Source organism: Mustela putorius, unplaced genomic scaffold (genome assembly GCF_011764305.1).
Source record: "Mustela putorius furo isolate JIRA1106 unplaced genomic scaffold, ASM1176430v1.1 tig00003845_pilon_pilon_pilon, whole genome shotgun sequence".
In the NCBI taxonomy this organism is placed as follows: domain Eukaryota; kingdom Metazoa; phylum Chordata; class Mammalia; order Carnivora; family Mustelidae; genus Mustela; species Mustela putorius.
The window spans coordinates 60375682-60400024 of NW_025421998.1; the positions used below are offsets into that span (position 1 = coordinate 60375682).

General features: G+C 44.4%; 1 protein-coding gene and 1 pseudogene across 4 annotated transcripts in view; one reads left to right on the forward strand and one right to left on the reverse strand.

Moving 5' to 3' along the window:
• The window catches only part of WIPF3 (WAS/WASL interacting protein family member 3), a 76699-nt gene that overhangs the window by 11782 nt on the left and 40574 nt on the right, over window positions 1-24343 (forward strand). For all 4 annotated transcript variants that reach the window (XM_045062836.1, XM_045062834.1, XM_045062833.1 and 1 more), the window contains exon 2: window positions 5123-5272. In XM_045062836.1, the coding sequence (XP_044918771.1) occupies window positions 5180-5272 (93 nt within the window). In that variant the 5' untranslated portion in view covers window positions 5123-5179. The remainder of the gene's footprint in view (window positions 1-5122; window positions 5273-24343) is intronic.
• On the reverse strand, window positions 16465-17031 carry LOC101676933 (annotated as a pseudogene).

The following is a 24343-nucleotide window of genomic DNA, read 5'->3' on the forward strand; positions in this document are numbered from 1 at the left end:
TGACTTAACCAAGGGTGTGCAGCTGGGAAAAGCAGAGGCACAAGTAGGACGCGGGTCTGTCTAATGCAAAGATCAGCCCTGTCCGCCGTGCATGTGGAAGTGGCATTAGTTCTGTTGTCCTCCACACCTTCTAAGGCTGCGTGGGTATCCAACTTGCATCTAACGCTGTTTTTCAGAGTTACTTCCTGAGTCAGGAGAAAATATAAAAAAGCCTTTGAAAATCTGGCTTTTTTTTTTTTTTAAATCCTAGGCATTTTTTTAAAAATACATTACAGAGCAAAAATACATTACAGAGTTTTAAGTGTGTTGGGAGAGCACAAAGCTTCAAAGAGCTTATGGGTACAGCCTGTGACTTCCTGGAGCTCTGCATTCTTAACTGTCAGATTTTAACAAATACTTTTCTAGGTAATTGCTTAATTATTTTACCTGTCAAGAAAAAGCCTTCACAGCCATCATGTCCCGCATGTAAAAACATCCTTTACTCCTAGAGTTTGAAAAATCGTTCTGGTGAGTTCAGTGACACACAAGCCCAGCGGCACCTAATTCCTCTCAGATTCCTCAAGATAAAAATTAAATGGGCAGCCAGGATGCCTCGGTTCAGGAGGAGCAAGTGGAAAAATTACCGGTATGAGGTCCCTTTCACATGAGAGTCTCAGAAATACTTAAAAATTTTTGCCAACTGGAAGCGGAGAAGTATTATAACCTGAATGATACCAAGTTATTAAAACAAAGAAATGAGGTTTTGGATCAGAGAGGGCAGAGCTTTAACTCATCTCTGGTACTCTTTATGAAATTGGGTAGAAACAAGGTAAAGTCTCTGAGACAAAATGTGGTTCTCCTTCATAGGAAATGCCACTGTCTACCATAGAGTCATTGAGGGCATTAAACAGAACACGTATTATAAGTACCTAATGCAGTGCTGAGCCCATCTAGGGGGTTCAAAAAGTTATAGAGTCAGTCCTCATTATTTACAGATTCCATAGTTTGCTAATCACCTACTCACTGAACTCTGTTTGCAACCCCAAAGTCAGTAATCACGGGCACTGTCACGGTTGGTGGAGGAAAGGCACAGAGTGGGGAGAAACTGGAGTCGCCCCGTGCACACGTGCATTCCCAGCTGCGGTGGAGCGAGGCGGGACTCTGCCAACTTGTTCCAGCTCTCACACTGTGAACCTGTGTTCTTTACACATTCTTTTTAGTGTCATGTTCTTCATATTTTTGTGCTGACTGTTGGTGAGTTCGCTGTTTTAAACAGCCCCTCCCAAATATAATGCTGACATTCTATCCAATGTTGAGCACCAAAAGGCTGTGACATGAGAGAAAAAGGGTGTTAGAGAAACTTCATCCGGGCATGAGGTATAATGCTGTTGGCATGAGGTCAAGTTAATGTACCAACAACATATATTAAATAAGGTGTCTCTAAGCGGGAACACACATAAAACAAGATTTTATATTCGTGAGTCACAGAAGTCTTGTGACTAGATGTCCAGAGGGATCTGACCCTGTGTTTCTGTGAAAAGCAGTGGCTCAGTGTTTGCTAACTCAGGGTCTGTGGCAACTTTATAGAATATAACTACCACAAACAATGAGAATTGGTGATATTCTATTGAGTTCCTGTATTGGGCAGCTTCAAAATTAGTGGCTGTAATACATTAACTTCAAATTCTCCCTGACTTAACACGGTAGTTTATTTATTTATTTTTTTTTGTAAAGTCCAGTCACGTGTTTGGCAGATGGCCTTAAAGGGGTGAGTCAGGAATCCAGATTCTTTACATTTCGTGGCTGAGCCCACACATTGGACCTTTCCTTCTAGCCAGTGGATGGGGGAAGAGAGTAAAGCTGTGGGTAGAAGGTCTTTATGGGCCAGCCTACACGTGGAAGACATCACGCCTACCTTCATTCTGTTGGCCAGAGCTCAGTCCCAAAGTCACATCTAACCACGCAGGACACTGGGAAGTATAATCCAGCTGTATGCTGAGGGGTTACTGGAATCGTTCTGCCACAGTTCTCCTTAATTACTTCCTGTGGTCATTTTTCCTTAGATCAATGGCAAAACCCTTAGGTAAGTGACATTTAAGTCTCTAAAGTTACTTTCCTAGTCCCTTTCCAGTTCTTCACCAAGGGAAGCAGCTGTCTCCTCTCCTCTCTCTTGCTTAAAAGATGTAATCCTCATATAATGAGACCTTTGTGTTTTCTCTTGTTCTGTGATACTTCAGGCAACCCTTTAATCCCTATTGTAAAGTTCTGACTGAAGTTATTCTGCCACTAAATTAAGGATCACAAAAAGATATACCTAGTGCCTTTTATGAAAGAAATTGTTAAAATACAAATAACTCATCATTCAGGTTTGTTCCAACTAAACGTGGGCTCACATCCAACTTGCTTTAGAATTCAGCCAGTAAAATGCCAACTTTATCTGACTCTATGTTATTGTCTAATACATGCAATTTATTTTATTGTATAATAAAATAACATTGACACTACCTAGTAGTATCTACTACCACCCCTGCTCAATTTTAGTGTAGTTTTATTCTCTGGACTCTGATGAGCATTACTTTTTTTTTTTTTTAGTCTTTGTGTTCCTGTTTTACTATCAAGGAAAGAAACAATGACACAAAATTTCATAGGTGCTAATAACTTTGAGGGGAATACTTTATAAGAAAATTGTGGTCTTCTCTAGTTATCAGCTCATGAACTTCTTTGGAACTCTAATGAAAACTAGCATGGACTCTTTCTACATGAAAATTGAACTTACATGGATATCTTATACCATTTTACATTTTTCTAAAGGATTTACTTATGTGAGTGAGAGAATGTGAGCACATGAGCGGGAGGAGGAGCAGAGGAAGAGGGAGATCGAGAATCTGAAGCAGACTCCCACCCAGGTGCCCCACCACTTTAAATTTTTGTACAATTTCAAGGAGCTCTTAGCCCTGCTGAAAATAGGATAATATCAGATGATCCAGAAATCCCACTCCTAGGTATATGCCCGGAAGAACTGAAAGCAGAGTCTTGAAGACATACTCATATACCAGTGTTCGTAGTCATAGTCACAGTACCCAAAAGGTGAAAGCAACCCAAGTATCATTAGCAGATGAACAAATAAACAAAATGTGGTGTATATTTACAATTAAGGAAGGAAATTCTGGCACATGGCACAAAGTGAATGAAACTTGAAGACAAGCCAGACACAAAAGGACAAATACTGTATTTAAGGTACCTAAAATAGGCAAATTCACAGGAATATAAAGTAGATTAGAAGTTACCAGGGACTAGGGGAAGGAGGAATGGGAAGTTATTATTTAATGAGTACTGTTTGGCATGATGAAAAATTCTGGAGATGATGGGATGATTGCACAACATTGTGGATGTTCTTGATGCCACTGAATTGTACAGTTTAAAATTATGAAAATAATAAATTTTCTACTATGCACATTTTACCACACACAAAAAAATCAAATTGAGAAGAGGCTGGACTTTATTTTATTTTTTTAAGATTTTATTTATTTATTTGACAGAGATCTCAAGTAGGCAGAGAGGCAGGCAGTGAGAAAGGAGGAAGCAGGCTCCCCGCTGACCAGAGAGCCCAACACAGGGCTCGATCCCAGGACCCTGGGATCATGACCTGAGCCGAAGCGAAGGCAGAGGCTTTAACCCACTGAGCCACCCAGGCACCCCAAGAGGCTGGACTTTAAAGCCTGATAAGCATAGGTTCCAATCCCAAGTCCACCCATTAGTAACTGTGTGGGATTTGGGGGAAAGTACTTAATATCTCTGAATGTCATTTTTCTTACCTATAAAATTGGGATTAAACTACTGACCTTAGAGGAAATTAATGTGATTAGCTGGTCACATGGCAGCCACTATCCACAAAGGTAAAGAGAGCATGTTTGAAGTAGGCAAAATCTGGGGGACTGGGTTAAGAACAAAGTACCAGGTTACATAATTGCTTTTTGCCTCTAAGAGATAAGAATATTATCATGGAATAATACAAATGCCTCAGGAGTTTAAAGCTAAAGAAATGGGCACAGCCCTTGGTCTGGCCTTCCACTAATTACAGAGACAGAAGGAACACAAAACCACCCCTGTCTGTCTGATGTTTATTTCTGTTTCCACTTAAATTGTGAGATTTTTATGTACGTTTTCCTCATTCTTGTAAACTGTGGGGATTTTCTTTAGTACACATTTTAAGCTTTTTCATTGTGTCTTGATGTGGATTCTAAGACACACGCACACACATGCACACACACGCTCCACAGAGAAAGACCACATTTATTTGGAGATCACAAGTCCTGTAATATTAACGGTTCAAAACATAACCATATTTGCAGAGTTAAATACTCCAAAGCTCTCTATGTAGCAAATATCAAATTGTACAGAAACAACAACACAGCCATGGCAAGAAAAGTGAGAGCTGAAACTGAAGAGAAGGAAGCAAGAAAATGATTAATGCGCTTTGTAAGTGTTGTTCAAGGCTGGCGTCGTGAGTAACATTGAGCCTGTGACATTCAGAAAGGTTAGATTTCATTCCGTTTGCTCTACTTAGGAAAATGGAAGTAGGCACAGAATATTTTTAAATTGCCTCGGAAATGATAAAACTGAACGTTTAACCCTAAGGAGGTAGAATGCAGTTATTTGGAAAAATCATGATGGAATGAAGTGTCCCCCTTGACATACTATTTATATTGAGATATAAATAACTAAATTTTATCAGTTTTATCACCTAGTTCTAAAATCTAGATACTTTTTTAAAAGATTTTATTTATTTATTTGAAAGAGAGAGAGCAAGCTAGAGCATGAGCAGAGGGGAGGGGCAGTGGGAGAGAGAGAAGCAGATCTCCCAGGACCCCGGGATCATGACCTGAGTGGGAGACAGACCCTTAACCAACTGAGCCACCCAGGCACCCAAATCTAGCTGCTGCTTTTTGTTCCTAGTACTTGAGGCAATGCCTGCCTACAGGGGGGGCCTTCAGTAGTTACTGAAAGAATGAACGAGAGCAAAAATGACTGAATGGACAAGTGAAAAAAGGAAGCTATCCATGAAATGCACGTGTCTGCATGACGGGGATTACCGGTGCAGGAATAAAGACAACCAAATTTAAAACTATTTTCTCCCTTTCAGGGCAGAAACCACTCTCCTGGGACCTTTCAGAAGCAAGAGCCACCAACGCTGTGACCTATGCCAGTGCCACCTCCGCCACCTCCTCCTCCTCTGCCTCCACCTCCCCCGCCCCTGGGGGCTCCTCCCCCTCCCCCACCGCCAGCGCCTCCGGTAAGCCCTGTTTTCTTTCGGTCTGGTTTACTGCTGAGAATAAGCTGCTTTGAATACCTTTGAGCAGAAGGTTTTAAATGTTGAGAACCTCAGGCGAGAGGCCGTAGGGAGGTGCGCAGTCAGTGAGGGGTGCCAGGGGGTCCGCTTCCCGTGTGCGCTGTTGGTGGAGGTCACATTGCTTGGGCTTGGGAAGCCTAGTTCTGGGTCCACACAGGCCAAGTGTCCAATGAAATGCCGCAGTGAAACATACATCTCAGACGAAATTTCCGCGTCTACACAAGACTGAAGTCAGTCCATTCCAGTTTGTATTACTGGATACTCTTCTAACGTTTAAGTTTGGGTTTAGAAGAGGCACAGAGGGCAGCTACTTCGCTTTAGAACAGAGATTTCTTAACCTTGACCCCACTGATATTTAGGGCCAGATCGTTTTTTGTCGTGGAGGGCTGTTCTCTGCATTGTAAGATGTGTAGGAACGCCCCTGGCCTCTACCTTCTAGATGCCAGTAGCGCCCCCCAATTGTGCCCATCAAAAATGTCTCTAGATTTTGTCAGATCTTCCCTAGGGGTGCAGTCATGCCCCTCTTATCTTAGAAGAATATGTGTGCTTAATGCTGACAATGAACCTTTCTTCTGATGGAAACCTAGAGCTCTCCTTCCCCCTCAGCCTGCCCTCCACTGGCCACAGCTCCTGTTTCTGGTGGAAAATGAAAGACACAAATGCCGTGTTGAAGTGACATGCAGAGGCAGCGCTGCCTCGGGATGATATGAACCAAGTCAGCAGAAGCCAGGAATAGAGAGAGCCTCGCCTGCCTTCCTCCCCTGGAGAGGATGAGGGCATGCTTGCCTCCCCCTCCATAGTGTTAGCTTTGCACGCTGACCGTATCAGATGTGCTAGGGACACAGACCTGCCTGAAACTTGGCTCTTGCCCTTGAGGAGAGTGGAAAGAAAACACATAATGTGAATTATTTCTAAAAGCTCTGGGACGCCTGGGTGGCTCAGTTGGTTAAGCAGCTGCCTTCGGCTCAGGTCATGATCCCAGTGTCCTGGGATCGAGTCCCGCATTGGGCTCCTTGCTTGGCAGGGAGCCTGCTTCTCCCTCTGCCTCTGCCTGCCATTCTGTCTGCCTGTGCTCGCTCTCTCCCCCTCTCTCTCTGATAAATAAATAAAATCTTTAAAAAAAATAAAAATAAAAAAAAAATAAAAGCTCTCCAGCCAATGTAGAAAGAATAGCAGTCAGTATTGGAGTTCCTTTGCTAAATCTGATCCCACAAGGGATAGAGGAGATGAAGTTTGCAAGTAAAGGAAATATACATGGGACTGTCATGGGGCCCTTGCAGAGACGTGTCAGCACCAAGGACATGCCATTTATAATAACTCAGATACCGCAACACTGTAAACGTTGCCAGCATAAATAAACTTATCAAAACCCATGTTGTTGGAGATTTGGGGAAATAAGCCCTTTTAAACAGTGCTGGTGACACTCAAATACCTGGGACTCGGTATATGTGGAATGAGTCTTTCTGGAATGTTCTCTAACAGAGAACAATGAAAATCTAAATGTATCATGCTTTTTCCTCTGGTTTTCCAGTAGTTTTATTTTTGAGGCTGACTTATGAATTTAACCCTAAAGAAACCAAAACAAATGTATACAAGGATGTTCACAGCAATGCTGCTTATTCTAGTGAAAAATTAGATCTTAAATGGTTGATGAGAACGAAATGAAGTTTATGAAGTCATGCTGTTAATTAAAAATTGCATTATGTCATAGAGTTAATTAAAAATTATATTTATAACTGTGCTGATTATGGAAAGCAGATATGGAATGATGGATTAAAAACAGTGCACATTTTGTGCATAATGAGATCAACTATATAATATACATATGTAGCAAAGATCAGAAGAGAATTTTGAGTGCTGATAATAAAATTTTAAATTTCATCAGGCAGTTCTTTTCCTTTAAAGATACTGAAGTTCATAGTAAACAAAAATAATTCTACACTTGGTCAATGTTTTACCTCCCCTCCCCCATTTTGCTGTGATGCAATAAGAAATATATAACATCGCCCTGTAAAAATCTCCTGCCCAAAATGAATGTAACTCTGAGCAAGCAGGGAGACATGTCCACATGTGGGATCTTCTGCAACAGAGGTTGGCAAACAAGAGGCAGATCCATGCTTCATATTTTGTACAGCCTGCAAGCTAAGAATGCTTTTTACTTTTTCAAATGATTGAGAAAAGTCCAAAGAAAAATACTTAATGGCACATGAAAATGATGTGAAATTCGAATATCGGCTCATAAGTCGGCTTTTACTGGACCGTAGCCACGCTCTTCCGTTTATCTTGTCTGTGGCTGCTTTAATGCTACAGTGGTGGAATACCAATTAAATAACTTGTTATCCGCTCCCAAGATAATTTCATTTTCTCACTAGTCAGCCTGTATTTTTAGAATTATACTCAATTATTATTATTTTTTTATTATTATATTTTGGACTTCATCGATAAAAGCTTTGTGGACACGTGGTGTCTTTTTTGTTTTGTTTTGTTGTTATTATATCACATCGACGATTTTGCCTCTTGGCCCCCCGTGCTGAAAATATTTACTCCCTGGCCCTTTACAGAAAAAGTTTGCCAGCCCTTGTCCCCCAAGCCAGCTGGCTTCATTCCGACTTCCTTCGGTCCCCAGCACCCAGAGATGTTGATACGCCCACCTCAGACCTGGTCCCTCCCCCGCATCCCTTTGCAGGACTTCCCATCCTTCTCTTAACTGTCGCCCATGCCACCTTTGAGACCTCTGGTGCTCGGAGAGGAGGAAGCAGGCCCCCTGCCTAGCAGAGAGCCCTCGATTCCAGGACCCTGAGATCATGACCTGAGCTGAATGCAGAGGCTTAACCCACTGAGCCACCCAGGCAGCCTCCTACTGGCATTTCTAACACATTTTTAAACCCCTCCTTCATAGCAGTTACTAGGCTTTAGTTTTATTTTTATCTGACTGGGGACCAGAGTGTGTGTTTTGTGGTCTTTTAGTGCTGTGTGCCCACATCACCCATACCCAGGCACCGCACTGACTGAATGAATGAGTGAACATGCAAGAATGAAGGGTTAAGGAACGGAGCTAAACTTCCTAACCACTGTTCAGGACTTCACACAGCTGGGCTCATGGAGCAGTGTGGCAGGTGGTACCGTATGGAACCTTTGCAAGGAGGAGGCACTGTGTGTGTTATGTGTGATCCCTTGTGATAGAAAGCATCCTGTCAGGCTTCAGCTTAGCTCTGGCAGATCTGGGGATCAGACCAGGGCTGAAAATTTCTTGGTTTCTTCCTCCCACCTCGCACCTTTCCCCTGCCTGTCCCTTCTGTCCTCATCTCCTCTTGTCTGATGTGCAAGTTTTCTTTTTCCAAGAACATGAATGTGGAACTGGGGAGACGGGCAGAAGGGGCTTGCTAAAATTTTGAAGTAGGCTTTCATTAAAGGCCAGACGTGGGGCGCCTGGGTGGCTCAGTCAGTGAAGCATACAACTGTTAATTCTAATTTGTGTTTGCTGTGGTTAAAAAAATGCAGAGTTGAGGGGCATTAAGTGGAAGGGGCTTAGTGGTCGTGATCTCAGGGTGGTGAGATGGAGCCCCATGTCAGGCTCTGTGCTGGGCGTGGAGTCTGCTTGGGATTCTGTCTCTCCCTCTGCCCCTCCCCCACATCTCTCTCTCTCCCTCTCTTAAAAAAAAAAAAAAAAAAAAAGCCAAACAGCCTTTGCCATCTTGTTCCCCTTTTCTTGCCCCTTATTCCCCTGTCTTTTGAGTGCTAAGGCTTTGTCTTAGCCCTCCAAAATCTGGTAACAGTATCAAAACTGCCTGCATGGTGAATTGATCCACTTACAATGAAATTATTATTGTTGCTCTGCTTACAGGATGTAGTTTTTAAAAATCTAAAGAAAATATAATGCATCTGATTTTTTGAAATGCAGCAGACTTTTACTGAACTTTTGTTTTCATATCTACCTGGACCCTTTGGTAGTGTCCAAGATGAGAGAATAAACTCCTTGAGGGCCTTTACTGGCCGTAATCCCATAAAACTATCTACCCAAGAAGAAGGAAATACATATGTCTCTGACCAACAGATTAACTCATTGGAGTCGGGTTGCCCAGGCAAAGCCTAATGGTAGGGTCATGTCCACAATGTGGGTGTTTATTGAAGAAGTAGGTTTATAAATTTTTGCAGCATTATTTTGTAATGTTGTGCTTCAAGCTTGAAAAGCCTAAGGAGGAAACAGTGCCCCAAAGAGAAGTCATATCTTATTATTTAAAAACAAAAGAGAAACTGGATTAACAATCGTTTATTTACCACAAAAAACAAAACTCTAAATAGGAAAATACCATGGTGCCACATATTTCTCCCTGCCTGTTCCTAGGGGTTGTGTTTAATAAAATGCTAAGTGAGGGAAAGTTACAATGAGAAGCATACTGTGGCCCCTCACTCTTTTGTTCCATCCTTACCACTTGCATAATCTTTGTTTGCCTTCAGGAAACTCCGTGAGATAATTTTTCTCCTCATAGTCTAAGGATTGCATAGTTTATCGGCGAGGTAGGCTCTCCAGCATCAGGAATTATCAGTTGTGGCTTATATTGGGCGGTGTTCCCACCATCTCTAGGATGCAGGAGCTTACGTGGTATAGAAAAATATATAAGGCTAAGAAAGAAAATTTGGAAAGTGGAGTGGTATCTGAAGTCCCATGAGATCCTTTTTCAGAGTTTTGTGTTTGCTGTGGTTAAAAAAAATGCAGAGTTGAGGGGCATTAAGTGGAAGGGGCTTAGTGGAATTGCATATTACCCTATATTCTGGAAAAGGTCATTTGCATGTTCACTGGTACATTTGGAATAATGAGAGGCGTAAAAAATCGTAAACGCTGTCACTCAGAGTCTCCTGACACTCTGTTGCTTTGATTAGTGTTACTTAATAAGGGATTGGGAACACTTACCCAGAATTGACAGTGACTACCGGGAGAAGAAGGCTTTTGCATTAGGCCAAGCTATTAGGAGGGAATTAAATGGACATTTGGTTGCCGCTGAACAGTTTGCAAAACTGCACCATTGTCTCCCAGTAATTTTAAAAACTTGATTTCCTCTCTCTTGCCCGTGTGCACCCACAAGCAGTAACCCTGCTTCAGTGAAAAAGAGAGCCAGTCTTTGCAACAGATTCACTGGGTCTGTAAGCGAGAGAGGTGTGGCAGGACCTGCCAGTCATCCTTGCAAAGGGCCGTTCTGGATGGTATTGAAATGTGTTTCTTTTTTCCCAACAGTGCGGTGGGAGGGGTGGTGCAAACAAAAAGGAAAAGGCTTGTAGGGATGGGCTGGAGGCAGCGATTATGGTCTAATAATGCCTAGGACTTGGTTAGAGAGCCTGCAAGCTCTTGTTAAAGGCTTTTATCAAATTTCATAGGAGCCCAGGAGCGTAAGGTACTTATGCAGCGTCTGAGCTGAGGGATAAGGAGGGGAAGGTACCATGGGGTTTGAGGCCAAAGGGCGATTCTCAAAAGCCTCAGCCATACTCTTTAGCAGTTACTAACCAGGGATTTATTGTACACCCAAGTCTGCTGGTTCTTTGCCTTTGAAATCTTTTTAAATTACAGTGTCCCTAACAATTCCTAGAAAATTGCAAGGGGACCATTGTCCCTACACCAGGGTTCTTTTCATATTACACTGCTGTACTTCGGAGCACCGCTGTGGCTTGGGGCCGTGGACCCTTTGCCTGCAAACTGCTCTTTCCTTTCTTGCCATAAAAGGCAAAAACTACCAGCGTCTGGTGATTGCTGGCAGGTAGGCATCCAGCCCTGACTAGGTAGAGAAAGCCTCAAGAGGGCAGGGGTGCTTGCAGGACCCACAAGCACATCTTTCCAGCAGGGTGCTGGCAGCCAGTAAAAGTCATGTTTCCTAGAACATGTAATGAATAGGTAGGTAGCATGGCTTGAAAAAAGAGGCTTCAGAGAAGTAGTATGATCCCAACTATGTAAAACAAAACTGCGTTCTGTACATGCTCACTCGTGGTCTAACTGCTCGGGGGTCTCTGCTGCCAGCAACACTGGGCACACCATGGGGACTGTAAATGCCTCTGAGCTCAGTGACCGCAGACCATGCCCTTCACCTTGACCGAGCCATCGTGCAAATTTACGGACCTTTTACTGTGCAGACTTACCCAGTCTCTGCCTCTGAAGAGTTTCAGACCAAAATGCAGAGAAGCCTGGGCTTGTCATTGATCACTGCTCAGTTGTTGATAGCACCGAGAGTACAATGGGTTATTCCCAGCCCAGAATTTGCACCTTGAGTTGCTCCTTCATTATATATTTCCTGCATTTCTTGCATCTGGGATCCTCAAAGGCTCATCTTTCAAGAGCCCTCAAGGTGCTCTGGATTAGTCACCTTTCATTCTCCTAAGCTTGCTTCTCTGAGCATCAGGCACCAGCTGTGTCTTGCTAATGCTTTGAGATCTCCCTGGAACAGACAAGTCGATGACCGAAAGGACCATGGGGCCAGTGAGCGGTCAGTGAGTGACTTTGATACAGGGAGTCTGTGCCTAGGTTGGTACTAGGCACCTAGTAGGAGCTTAGTACCTAGTCACTTCCCCAACTAGTGAGTTTAGCATAGATATTATTCATAAAGTAAACCCACTGGGAGCTAACCAGCCACTACTTTACATTCTTACACCTGTTTAAGCCTTGAAAACCAAGACATGTTCTATATTGTGTCAGATCAGCATCCGCGCATTCAAATTTCATTAAGAGTACTTTATAAAACAAATGCAGTTCTGTCAGAAGATAGCATAAGTGAGCACCCAGGTATTATTCGAAAAGTCCTAAAAAGGCCTTTGGCACAACTTTACCCATTCCAATGTGTTATTGTTTTCGAAGAGAATAGACCTTGCCCCTTTTCTTTATATAAACGCGCATAAACTCTAGGAAGGCAACATGGTGTACCTGTTTTGTGCAGGATAGCAATAGATTTCCATTTTAATAAGGTCTGTTCACCGCAGAGGCGTGTGAATGTATTTTCCAGCTGGTGAAAGCAGGATAGCACCTGTACCACAGACAGTATTTAAAACAGAAGCTGTGAAAACATGTTTGTGTTGTTCAGCCTCTGTTCGACACTCATTGAGCCAAGCTGTCAGGTTAGTAGGGATCATTGGATGATACAGCGGTGTGTTAAAAAAAAAAAAAAAAGAAGAAGAAGAAAGAAAGAAAAGAAAACAAAACAAAACATGTGGGCTTTAGAATGATACAGATTGAAAACTGAATCCCTGCTGTGCTACTTAGTAACTATATGATGTCAAGCAAATTCCTTGATAACTCTGGGCTTCAGGTTTCTCTCTGCACATGGGAAAATGATCACTACTTCCTCCAGCACACTGCCCTGAGAGTGGAAACTCCATTTTTGTCTGTTTTGCTTGCAGTGCCTCCTCAACCCCTGAGCCGTTGCTGGCATGGAGTGGGCATTTAGCAAATTTGCGTTGAATACACAAATCATGGGGTTATTGTAGGATCAAATAGGATATTGATAGAAGCTGTTGCTTCCTGTGTGCCTGCTTGTCAGTGGTAGCTACTGTTATTTCAGGGATCAGAGAACAGCTGGGCAAGTAATCAGATCTGGGGCTGGTAGCTTGAAGGCAAAGGCCCCTGTGGCCAGTGTGGGGCAGGAAGTCAGACCCCAGAAGTGAAGATCAAGGTCAGAGGCCTGAGTTATCTCAACTGGGGGGTTAGGCCAGTGGTCTGAAAGTCATCCAAAAACAGAGGGCAGAGTTGACCATTTCTGGGTTTTCCTGGGTTCTAGTCCCCACCATGCCAGTATCTGCTTCTGTAGCATAATTCCAAGGAGGTGAATGGTTGGACTTCCCTCCTCTTCTATGCCTCCTGATGAGTTGAGTGGCCAGAGTCCATGGGTGTAGCGGGAAATACCTGGAATTGGGACTAGGGCTGTGGGCGAGGAGTCAGTGGAGATGTGGGAGTGTCCTTTAGAACCCGCTCTGGTGGAATGGCGGCCCGGTATAGACATCGTAAACGTGTAGAGGAGGCTTTATTTTCTCAGCTGCTGTTTGGTTTGTCACTTTACAAGCAGCTGGGCAGTCGAAGACTAAAGGGCTACTGGGAGGAAGGCACACGTTTCCTTAGAAGATTTAACGGTGATGTTCATGCAAGAATTCTAGATCACCTGGCTGGCTCTGAGCCCCTGTCTACAGCAAAGAAAGATGTTAAGAAGTTCTTTGGGCCTTGTAGCAGCTGCAGGAGGCTGTGACTCAAATGTTACGGCTTGGTCTCTATCTCTACCTGGCCCTGACTTTCATTTAAAACTGTTGATGGAGTACCTGGGTGGCTCAGCTGGTTAAGTATCCAACTCTTGATTTCAGCTCAAGTCATGATCTCAGGGTCCTGGGATGAAGCCCCTGCATTTGGGCTCCATGCTCAGTGGGGAGTCTGCTTCTCTCCCTCTGCCCTCCCCTTGCTCACGTGCACGAGCACATTCTCTCTCCCTCTTTCTAAAATAAAATAAATAAATCTTTAAAAAAATAATAAAATAAAACAAAGCTCTACTGACCAGGAGAATTTGAACACTGATGTAAAGAAGTTATAGTTAATTTTACTTAAAAATGCTATTGTTGCATTTTTAAGAGCTCTCTGATATCATACAATGTGGGATATATATTTTTTTCTTTTACAAACTTTATCCTAGAATCATGCATGATTACATAAATGATTATTTATGATATGAAACATTAACGTGGTTCTGAAAGTCAGAACTATACAAAAGGTATATTCAGAGACATGTACCCTGTCCCACACACATCCGATCTACTCTCTGCCTACACACCTTCCTCTCCACAATTTCTTTGCTGCAGGTTTATCTTTCCTGTGTGTTTCCCCTTAGCGACAAGCAGATGACAGTTATTTGATATCCTCTCTCTTACCAAGAAGGAAGCATATTTAAGAACACTCTAGCACTTTGCTTTTTTTCTCCCAAGAATATGTCCTGGAAATCACTTCATAGGAGTCATAGAGGTCTTCTGCGTTCTTTTTTAAAGATGAGAACGGGAATGGCGTGGCCCCATGGTGTGACTGTGCCCTAATTTATGCAGTCCCTCTCCTCTGCTAAGGCATGAAGGTCACTTCCAGGGTTTTCCAATTACAAACAAGCTGCAGTTCACAAGCACGCAGACGTGCATGTTTGTACTGTAGGAGGTATGTGAGTGGGGTAACTTCCTGGAGTAGCACTGCTGGGTGTTTCAACGCACATACAGTTGTATTAGCCATTGCCAAAGTCCCTCCACAGTGGGGACAGCGCTCTGCATTCCCACCAGCAACGTATGGTGGTGTGGGTTTGCTTATGGGCTCACCAACAGAATGTGTTGCGATGTGATACTTTTTTAAATTTTTGCTAGTCTGGTAGTGAGAAATGGTACCTCAGTACAGTTTTAATTTGCATTTCTGTACTGATGGGTAAGGATGAACATCTCTTCCTGTGTAAGTACCATTTTTACATCTTTTTGAGGGGACATGAGTTGTCCCTCATGTTCTACGCCATTTTAAGTCTTTTCCCCTTTGTTTTTAAGATTTAAAAAATGATCTTGGGGATGTTAGCTATGATACATGTTTTAAATATTTTCTCCCAGAATGTTGGTTGCCTTGACTATACGATGAAGTTTTTGGCTACATAAAGGCTTTTTCCTTTCTAAGACTAAGGCCCTATCAATTTGAGATGCTACCCTTATCTTATGCTAAAGTTTCATATGTACTTGAGTCTGCCTCTTGCCTATTTTATTCCATGAGCCTGTTTGTCTAAGGATAAGCCAATACCAGTTTTAATTAGGGAAGATTTAGAATATGTTTTAATGCCCAAGAAACAAGTTCTTTTTTGGTGTGTTCCTATCCTCTCTTCCATATGAACTTTAATATCAACTGAAAAGCATCTTTTAATGACTGCATTAAATTCATTCACAGTTACTGATACATACGGTCTCAACTTAGTCATGTAATTGTATCGTTATCGCGTGCACTGTCTTTCCAAGGCTTCCTTCTCTGAGTGAAGTGGTCTTTGCTTGCTCACTCCATTATTGATTGATGGGCTATATTCAGGAAGGCTTCCATTTCTGTTCTCAGGCTCACCTTTGTACCTGTACATGTTAATGCCCATAGACTTCCACTTTTCTTAGATAGCCTCTTGTTTATCAATTCTTAATTGTGTCCTTCCTTGCTCCTCTGTCCCACACACACACAGTCTTGCATCAACCATTGAACACATCGCATGCTCACTGTCAGTCCTTAGGCTCAGGCTCCCCCCTTAGTTCTTGGGTGGATGGAGCCCACCTTCTGTCAGATTCCAAAAGATGGGCTGATAGGCTGAGAATTCTTGTATGTTTAAAATGGTAAAGTGGTTTTTCTGGGCCTTGCTGCTTGAAAGACACATATATCCTTGATTCATGCTTTCCTTGAAAATACCTCTCCATCACTGCTTTGCTTTATGTATTGTTTTTGAGACATCTGATGCCACTCTATTTCTTTTGCAATGTAAGTTATTAGATTTTTTTTTTTTTTTTTTTTTTTTGCTTAGAAACTTTGAGAATTTTTTTTTCCTCTGTCTTTGAAGTCTGCTAGCGTACTAGAATGTATCTTAGATTTGACTGTCCCTGGTTAATTTTCCCAAGCATCTGGCAAGCCCTTTCGATGTACAGATTCAGCCCTTCTTTAACTTAGAAATTTTTCTTACAGTCTTACATAGTGAGACCATTTGTTCTGTTCTTTCATTTTTCTTCTCCTCAGGCTCTGATTATATGCATGTTGTTTCTTCTTTGCCTGCGTCTCACTTCAACAACGTCCCTTCTGACTTGTTCTGCTTCTCTGTGTTAGTGTCTGTCATTATTCCGGTTGTTTCCCTGCCTTTCCCCAGTGTTCTCTACTAAACTTCATGTGAATATCTTCTTCCTCAGACATCTTGAAATTTAGTCTTAATTTCTGCAACAGTTTTATCATTTTCTTCCAAGTTTTTTAGAGTATACTAAATCCTTTTCATTTCATTTCTGTCCTTAATTTCTGATTCAAGGACTTTTAGAAAAGTCTTTTACCCCAAATGCTTGAAGACATTAAAACCAGTTTGGTGTGCCATATGAGGCAGTTTTCTTCTGTTTCGTGGTGTTTTTTTCCTTGGGGGTGCAGCATGTCTTCAGCATAGGTATTTGTTCAACATTTCATTATGAAAAATTTCAAATATTGGAAGCATTGCTGATGTGTGATTGGGTCTGGATAAGTGGATGGACATTTCAGGAAATATCCTGTCAGGGCAACTGATCACATCATCAACAAATTGAGGTGGTAACACAAGAGTCTTGGGCTTGGCTTTTGGTCTCAGATACTCCTATCTGGTTAGCAGAGCATTTCAAGGACTGTTGATTCAAAAGGCCAGATGCCAGACCTGCATGGGACTGCAACCGGTTTGACCATTTATATGCTTGAAGGAGTTGACTAGAGAGGAGTTTTGTCCCACACAGGATTCAGGCTTCACAGCCCACTGTTACAAAGAGATCGTTCTCAGATGACTTGCTTACCAAATTGCTCAGACATTCTAGCTCATTGCGGTCCCAGTTCATTGTGCAGTGAAGGCCCTCTCCCAACCCTCCAGCCTCTCCTTGTTCTGCATACCATCCTTCAGGCAGTAGAACACCCCGTTCACACTGGAGCCCAGCGCCTGGATGGCACAGATGGCCTAAGCAAAGGCCTCCAGGTCTGCCATGTTGCCATTGCCCAGGATATATGTTTTTCATATAACATATGAGGAGAAAAGCAGGTCGGGGTAAAGGTAGAACAGGATTGGCTGTGCGTGGATAATTGTGGAAGCTGGAGCACTACATGGGGCCTCATTATACTACTCCACTTTTGGGATGCCTGGGTGGCTCAGTGGGTTAAGCCTCTGCCTTCTGCTCAGGTCATGATCTCAGGGTCCTGGGATCAAGTCCCGCATTGGGCTCTCTGCTCAGCAGGGAGCCTGCTTCCTCCTCTCTCTCTCTGCCTGCCTCTCTGCCTACTTGTGATCGCTCTCTCTGTCAAATAAATAAATAAAATCTTAAAAAAATTTTTTTTAATTATACTACTCCACTATGTTAATTTTCCATGATTAAAAAATTGTTAACATCAACAAAATTATGCAAAATAGAGGTGTAAGTTTAGCACCCCCAAAGAGGGTATTATGTTGCACGCTTTCCCTAATTCAAATGAATAATTGAGACCAACCATTATATGCTTTTTATTTTTTATTTTATTTTATTTTTAAGGATTTTATTTATATATTTGTCAGAGACAGAGCACAAGCAGGGGGAGCGGCAGGCAGAGGGAGAAGCAGTGTCCCTGCTGAACAGGGAGCCCGATGTGGGGCTTGATCCCAGGACCCTGGAATCGTGACCTGAGCTGAAGGCAGATGCTTAACTGACTGAGCCACACAAAAGCCCCTATTATATGCTTTTTAATTAAGAAAAATAAAAACCATGTAGGCACAGAACGTCTGTTTAAAATTCTGTGCTGCTCCCCCTCTGCCGTCATATAGTCTGACTCCTGTTTTTCCAGAGATGAATGTTAAGGTTTTTATGGCCACTTGCCTGCAGCAGACATACTATCTGTAATCACTGAGTTATGGAATGTTTTGGTTTTTCCCTCCTCTGACTGAGCACTGATAGGAAGGACTCTGAAGGGGAGTGTCATAGAAGCAGCGAGCTGGGCATCCCTGTCTCCCTTGCTACTTTTTATTTAAATCAACCTGGAGCCCTGGTAGGAGCACCAGATTACAAATATTGATTTGTGACACTGTTGCCTTTACTGTCCTGTGCCTTGGTATGAGGACACCGCTAGCTGTTTTCTCCTCAGACAAAGCAGAGAGGACATCGTGGGAATTGCTAAGGCAGAACTTTCCCAGCCAGCAGCCCTCCTCGGCACCAAGGTCGCCCCACCCAGATAAGAATTTTCACCTTCAGCCTTGTCCCCTTTCTGACTGTGTGCTGCTTGTTATTGTGTTGCTGAAGGATTCTGGAGGGTGGGGTGGGGAGAGGAACTTGAAAACTTTAAAACCAGCTCTGAAGCAAAAACTTAGGGTGTGGAGGTAACTTGGAAAATGTGTTATGGCTTAAAAAACAAAAACAAAATAAAAAAAAACTGTGTGGGTCCACGAGCAGGTGAACCAGGCTTCCCAAGAAGTCAGATCACAGGCATCCAGGGACTTATTTAAACCTCACAACTGTGAAATACAGACTTTTGCCCTTCGAGCATTGCAGACTGTCACATTTTTTAGAAACTACCATTGGTTTGACTAGGAGAAGAGAAGGGACAGTCGTGCTGGGGGTCAGATCTGTGACAAGAGGGGAGTGCAGCTGCCCCTCATGGCTTGGCACACAGAACAAAGGGACCCAGTAAAACCCATTCATTTAGTTCAGGGGCCCCTCATGCAAAAACACCGGTGAGGACTGGTAGGTGAGCTCCCTTTTTTTTGCCATTAGTTCATAACTATTGCTAAAAATGTATACCAAAAGTGCTTACCATATCCACAGAAAGGATTTAACACAAAAACAAGCCAGTTGCTGAGGAGAAAAGACCTACTGAAATGTGGCATGTCTTGGCTCATCTCCTCAAAGGCCAGGTTTGGACTTACCTAGGGGAGCATAAGCCCTTCTTCCCCCCTCCCCCCTCCCCCCCTCCCCTGAGAATAACTGTGGAAAGCTAGAGTTAGGAGGGGGTAGGGGTGATTCCACGGTGGGGTGGTGGGGGATACAGAGAGCACTGTGCTCTCTAGACACACAGGTACTGTCCCCAGGAGTGGGAGGACACCTGAGCATGGAGGAGAAGGCTGTAGGCTTCCCTGTCAGATGGACCTGACCCCAAGCTTAGTGGCTAATGGAACCCGAGCAAATCCTTTTGGATCTCAGTTTCCTCACCTGCAAAATGGAAATACTACTGCTCTATGGGGTGGTAAAGGGATTAATGGGAATGACGGTTTGAAAACCTCAGCCCAGTGCCTGACACAGGCAGATGTGCCTTTCTGTGAGGGGTAGCACCTTGACGCCATTCCCCCACAGACTGGGTTAGATCATGGTCTCACTGGCTTTCACGCTGCTTGCCATGAGGATGCAAACCCTCCCATGTCAGCTGCTTTGTTGTCAGTCCCACTTTTGGGGGCATTTGGTCCAGGAGCCTTACCTGTCTTGCCCGGAAAGGCTGCCCTCAGGAGGATCCTGAGAGTGGGGGCCAGGAGGCAGAGATAGGCGATTTTCCTGTCCCCTGGTGCCTACGGAGCAAGATGTGACGATCATTTCCTGGTGTCCAGAATTTTCCTCTGGGCATACTGGTGTTCCCATTTCCATTCCAGTAATTTCTTAGGAGCATGCAAACTCACACATCAGTTCCTCTTTCCCTTCTTGGTGGTATCACTTTAGCCCAACCTCCTCTTCCCTATTTTTGACCAAATACTTCCTTGAATCATCAATTCCTGACCCTCACCTAGGAAAAACCATGGCTGCTTCTCCTTGCTAGGGCCACACAAAAGCACCCCCTCCTTCCACTGATTTTTATGTTAACACAAACACTAAGATTTTGTGTTCAAGGCACATACATTTTCCATTAGTAACAGGGCTGGGCTTGGACTGTTTGGCTTGGATAAGAATAGTAGTCAAGTGACTGACATGGAAGGCTGAGGGAACTTGATGAAATTCAATGGCGTTCCTTCCTGCCGCTCTTTGGCACCGAGAGGTGTGTTGGTGAGACCAGCCAGAGGTTGGCGCTGGTTGGGCTGGCCTTGGGCAGGGGCTGCAGGAGCCCAACACATCTGCCTCACCTCTGCCCTCTGTGTCATCTGGGGCTTCCCAGCCCTTCACCTCTCAGGCTGCACAATGGGGACAGTCCTTACACCGAGAGAGGTGGAGTGGCTCCCTATTGATTTTATTTCATTTGGCTTTGTCGAGAATTTGTTTCATTTCGTTTTCATTGTTGCTAGGTAATGCCTAAAGAGAAAGGCTCTTCTAAGTCTTTAAACATATTCTTCAAAGGCTGGATTCTCCAGTGCAATACTGGGAGAGGCTGGCCATGGGGAGATAAAGGGGACCTGTGTCCTGCGGCGGATGTGAGGAACCAATGAGATTTCCTATGAAAACTCGAAGCTCACACAAAAGCACACCCTCCCTTAGTTCAGTTTTTAGGTGAAATGAACAGCTATATTAGGATACACTGTTCCGCATTGTGTTCCTTTAAGGCCCAGACCCCAGGAACACCGAGACCAGCAAGAATCACCAGCACCCAGTTCCTTATTCTCTGCTTTGATGTTCAGAGCACTCACCCTCAGGGCCCCTCTGACCTGCTGGAACTTCTTGCATTGTATATTGTATATTGTATATTGTATATTGTATATTGTATATTGTCCGCTCCCTGGCAGCGGGCTCCTTTACCCATCTTTACGAGGAATCCGTGCATTCCACCAAACCTCTGGCTCTGTTTGCTGCCAGATGTAGTTGGAGTTTCTGACGCAGACCCATCATGATGGCCAAGTTACAGGTTTTGAGGACAAGCTTGGAAAAAAAGGGGGTGCATCCATAATCATCGGGCATGGAAGCTTTTCCATGGCAATTATAATCGTACTTCTGTATTATTTCTCAAAATAGTAATCCTACTGGAAAGAGCTTGACCATGTAACAACTTCTCATAGAACCTCATTGGATCTTTCATCAGCATTGTCTAATTTTGGTTTCCCTAGAAGTAGACCTGGAGACACGGGCCTGGGAGCAAGTAGTTTATTTGGGGGAGGTGATTCCTGGAAGCCCCAGCAAGAGAGTGAGGAAGCAGAATAGAGGAGAGAGGAAAGCAAGTGAAGAGGGTGTGGGAACGTGGGACTTCATCCTGCAGGAGACCCCTGAGAGACTTAGAATCTGCATGGATTGTGCTGTGAGGGGCGAGGGGTTGGCGGCTTTGTCCACCCACCCTTGTCACACTCTGGCACTTTGGGCAGTCCAGCAGGGGAGTGCAGGCCCATCCAGGGAACTCCCCTAGCAGAGACCAACCAGCAGTTAGCATGTGGGGGGCCGTGTGGTGTCAGCCGATGAGCCAAGTCAAGCCAAGCAGGGAGGTGTGGGGACACAGCAGCCTCTGCTATTGTCCTCGCCAATTCATGGAGGAAGAGCTGAGGCCCAGAGAGGATAAGTACTTGCTCAGAGTCACACAGCTCATGGAGTCTCGGCACTCCTTCATCTGCATGCTGTCTCTTACACCATGTGGCCCCCAGGGCTGCGGTGATGACAGAGGTGGCTGGGACATCCCCTAAAAGTCCCAGGCAGCCAGGGTTAGGAGGCCCGAAAACAACACTGGCTGAATGCCTTCTCTGATGGTGCTTCTCACATTTCCATTTCCACAGGGACCTTTGCCTGACTAGTGTAGCCCTTTCTTTAGAGGTAACACAGCATAGTGGTGAAGTTTCCAGCGCAGCCCTCCTGTACTCCTGTCCTGGAAACTCAGTGGCCTTGAGCAATTTACTTAAACTTTCTGTGCCTTTGTTTTGTTCTCTATTAAAATACCATCTGCTTCCTAATGGCTGATGCAAGGACTAAATGAATTACACGTAAAGTGCTTATTAGCAGCGAAGAACAGCCCTACGAGTGTTGGTTGGTCTTGTTATTGTGCATGTGGATGCTCTTTTTCCTGTCACTAGCATTTCCCTGGCTGTAGGATTCATGTGAACTCATTATAAAATGAAAGTTCACATTTTCTCCTGCACTCATGTCTGGGAAGCATCTTACCAAGCTTAAACACCACGGCCCTTGAGACAATTTGTTGATCGCCTGTCTTCACCCTGCATTGAGAAACTCCCTAAGGAGGGAGGTCGAGCCGGCCTTCCCCTTCGCAGAGCAGGCAATGCCAAGGGTAGTGCCTGGCCTTGGGAGCTGCTCCGGAAATGGGTGTTGGGTGAATGAGAGCGCACCCTCCCAGGGGCTCACTGGTGACACCGAAGCTCATGTTACCCAGGCAAGCCACCTGCTGGTGGCGACATCAGCATAAAAAGAATGTAAAATGTTGAACCAGAGATGTACTCCTCCCAGAATTTTCTTTGTATTTATAGAACACTATTCTGAGGCCCTCAAAAGAATTTTCAGCTGTGGCTTGGTTCTTTAATCCTCAGTGGGATGACATTGGAAGCTAGGAGATGGAGTGGAGCATTCCAACGTGCGGTGTTAACATCTGCCGGTAATTACTGGTATTGTGTCGTTATGGATAACACCGTGTGGCAAACAGGTGGACTAATTTTAAATCTCTTTGACCCTGACGCACTGTTAAAATGGGTCAGGGTCAAACGGGGGGGGGGTCCTGTTTTAGGTATGAGGAACTCAGACCCGCTGTGGTGTGTCGAGGACCCTGAGGCAGAACTGACCTAAGCCGAGGTTGGAAGTACCCAGAAGTGGGAGGTGGGTTACAGTCGCACAGCATAGACACCAGGTCACGGTTTTGGCCTGTTAGGGGCTGAATTGTGTCTCCCTCTAATTCATATATTGAAGCCCTAATGGCCAGTACATCAGAACTTAACTCCTAGGGTCCTTAAAGGGAAAAGGAAGGTTAAATGAGGTCGTCAGGGTGGGCCCTAAGCCAGTGGAACTGGTGTCTTTATAAGAGGCGATCAGGAGGGGCTGAGTGGGTTAAAGCCTCTGCCTTTGGCTAGGGTCGTGATCCCAGGGTCCTGGGATCGGGCTCCGCATCGGGCTCTCTGCTCAGTGGGGAGCCTGCTTCTTCTTCTCTCTTTCTGCCTGCCCCTCTGCCTACTTGTGGTCTCTCTGTCAAATAAATAAATAAAATCTTTAAAAAAAAAAGAAGAGGCGATCAGGACACAGAGAGGGAGGAGAGGGGTCTCTGAGGAAACCAACTCTGCCCACACCTTGATCTCAGACTGCTAGCCTCAGAGCTGTGAGGAAATACATTTCTGTTGTTTAATAAATTGCCAGGCTGTGGGACTCTGGTGGCAGCCCTAGCAAAGGAAGACACAGTGCCTTCATTCATAGGTCGCGCAGAGACCTCTCAGGGCTCCTCCAACTCAGTGACACCCCTGTGCGGCCACTCCACCACGACTCCGGAATGGGCCCCCCGGGGGGCAAATCTGGTTCCAGGGTCAGCCAGCCCCAGACAGAATCTGCTGCTTGTTTCGTCAACCGCCACTGCAAGTGCACCTCCTTGACCCCAAATTTTTGTGCTTTTGTTGTTGTTGTTTTGGTTGGGTTTGTTCTTGCTTCTCTGTTTTGTCTTACGCTGTCTACTGTTGAGAAGCACACAGAATCTTTGACTAGAAGGGGTCTTCTACCCCCACGACCTTCCTCTATAGCCTTTGCTACGAATGAGCTGAACTGCTGAGGTTGCAGCAGGAGTCGTGCATTTCAGAATCCACGGACCGACAGATAGCTTCTGTTCCTGGAAGCCCAGATCGAGAGTTGTGTCTATTCCGTGCAATCTTAGATCGTTTTAGCATCCATTATGGGACGGTCTTCCAGCATCACGGAGCAGATCTCTCTGCCTGCTTGCTGCACAGCGGCTGCTGGCTCCCTCCCAGGACCGCTTGGTCCCAGCCAATTCTTGCGGCAATGGCCGGGGGGTGGTGTGGAGGGTTGGTTAGGTGCATGGCTAGACCCCAGGGTAAGCCTTGGGAGGTTCTCGTGTAGACCTGGCCTTGCAAAAGTGCCAAATGACTTCAGTTGTTTAATAGTACCTGAGAAACCACAAGAAGCGAAAGTTAATATTTTTTTAAACAATCATCTTACTTTCCCTCTCTCTTTCTCCTTTCCGTTTTCTCACTCTACCTTCCCTCTGTTGTCACTTTATGACTGTCGCCAGAGTGAGCAAAGAGAAAGTACAAGACACCAAGATAAACTTGAATTTCAATTACATAGCTATTCTACAACTAAAATTATTGTTCTAGTATAAGCAGGGAGCAAATATGGAGATACTTACATTTTTTTGTTGTTTATCTGAAATTCACATTTGACTGGGCACCCTGTATTTTATCTGGCAACTGTGTCTTTGTCTGTGAATCTGTATCCTTT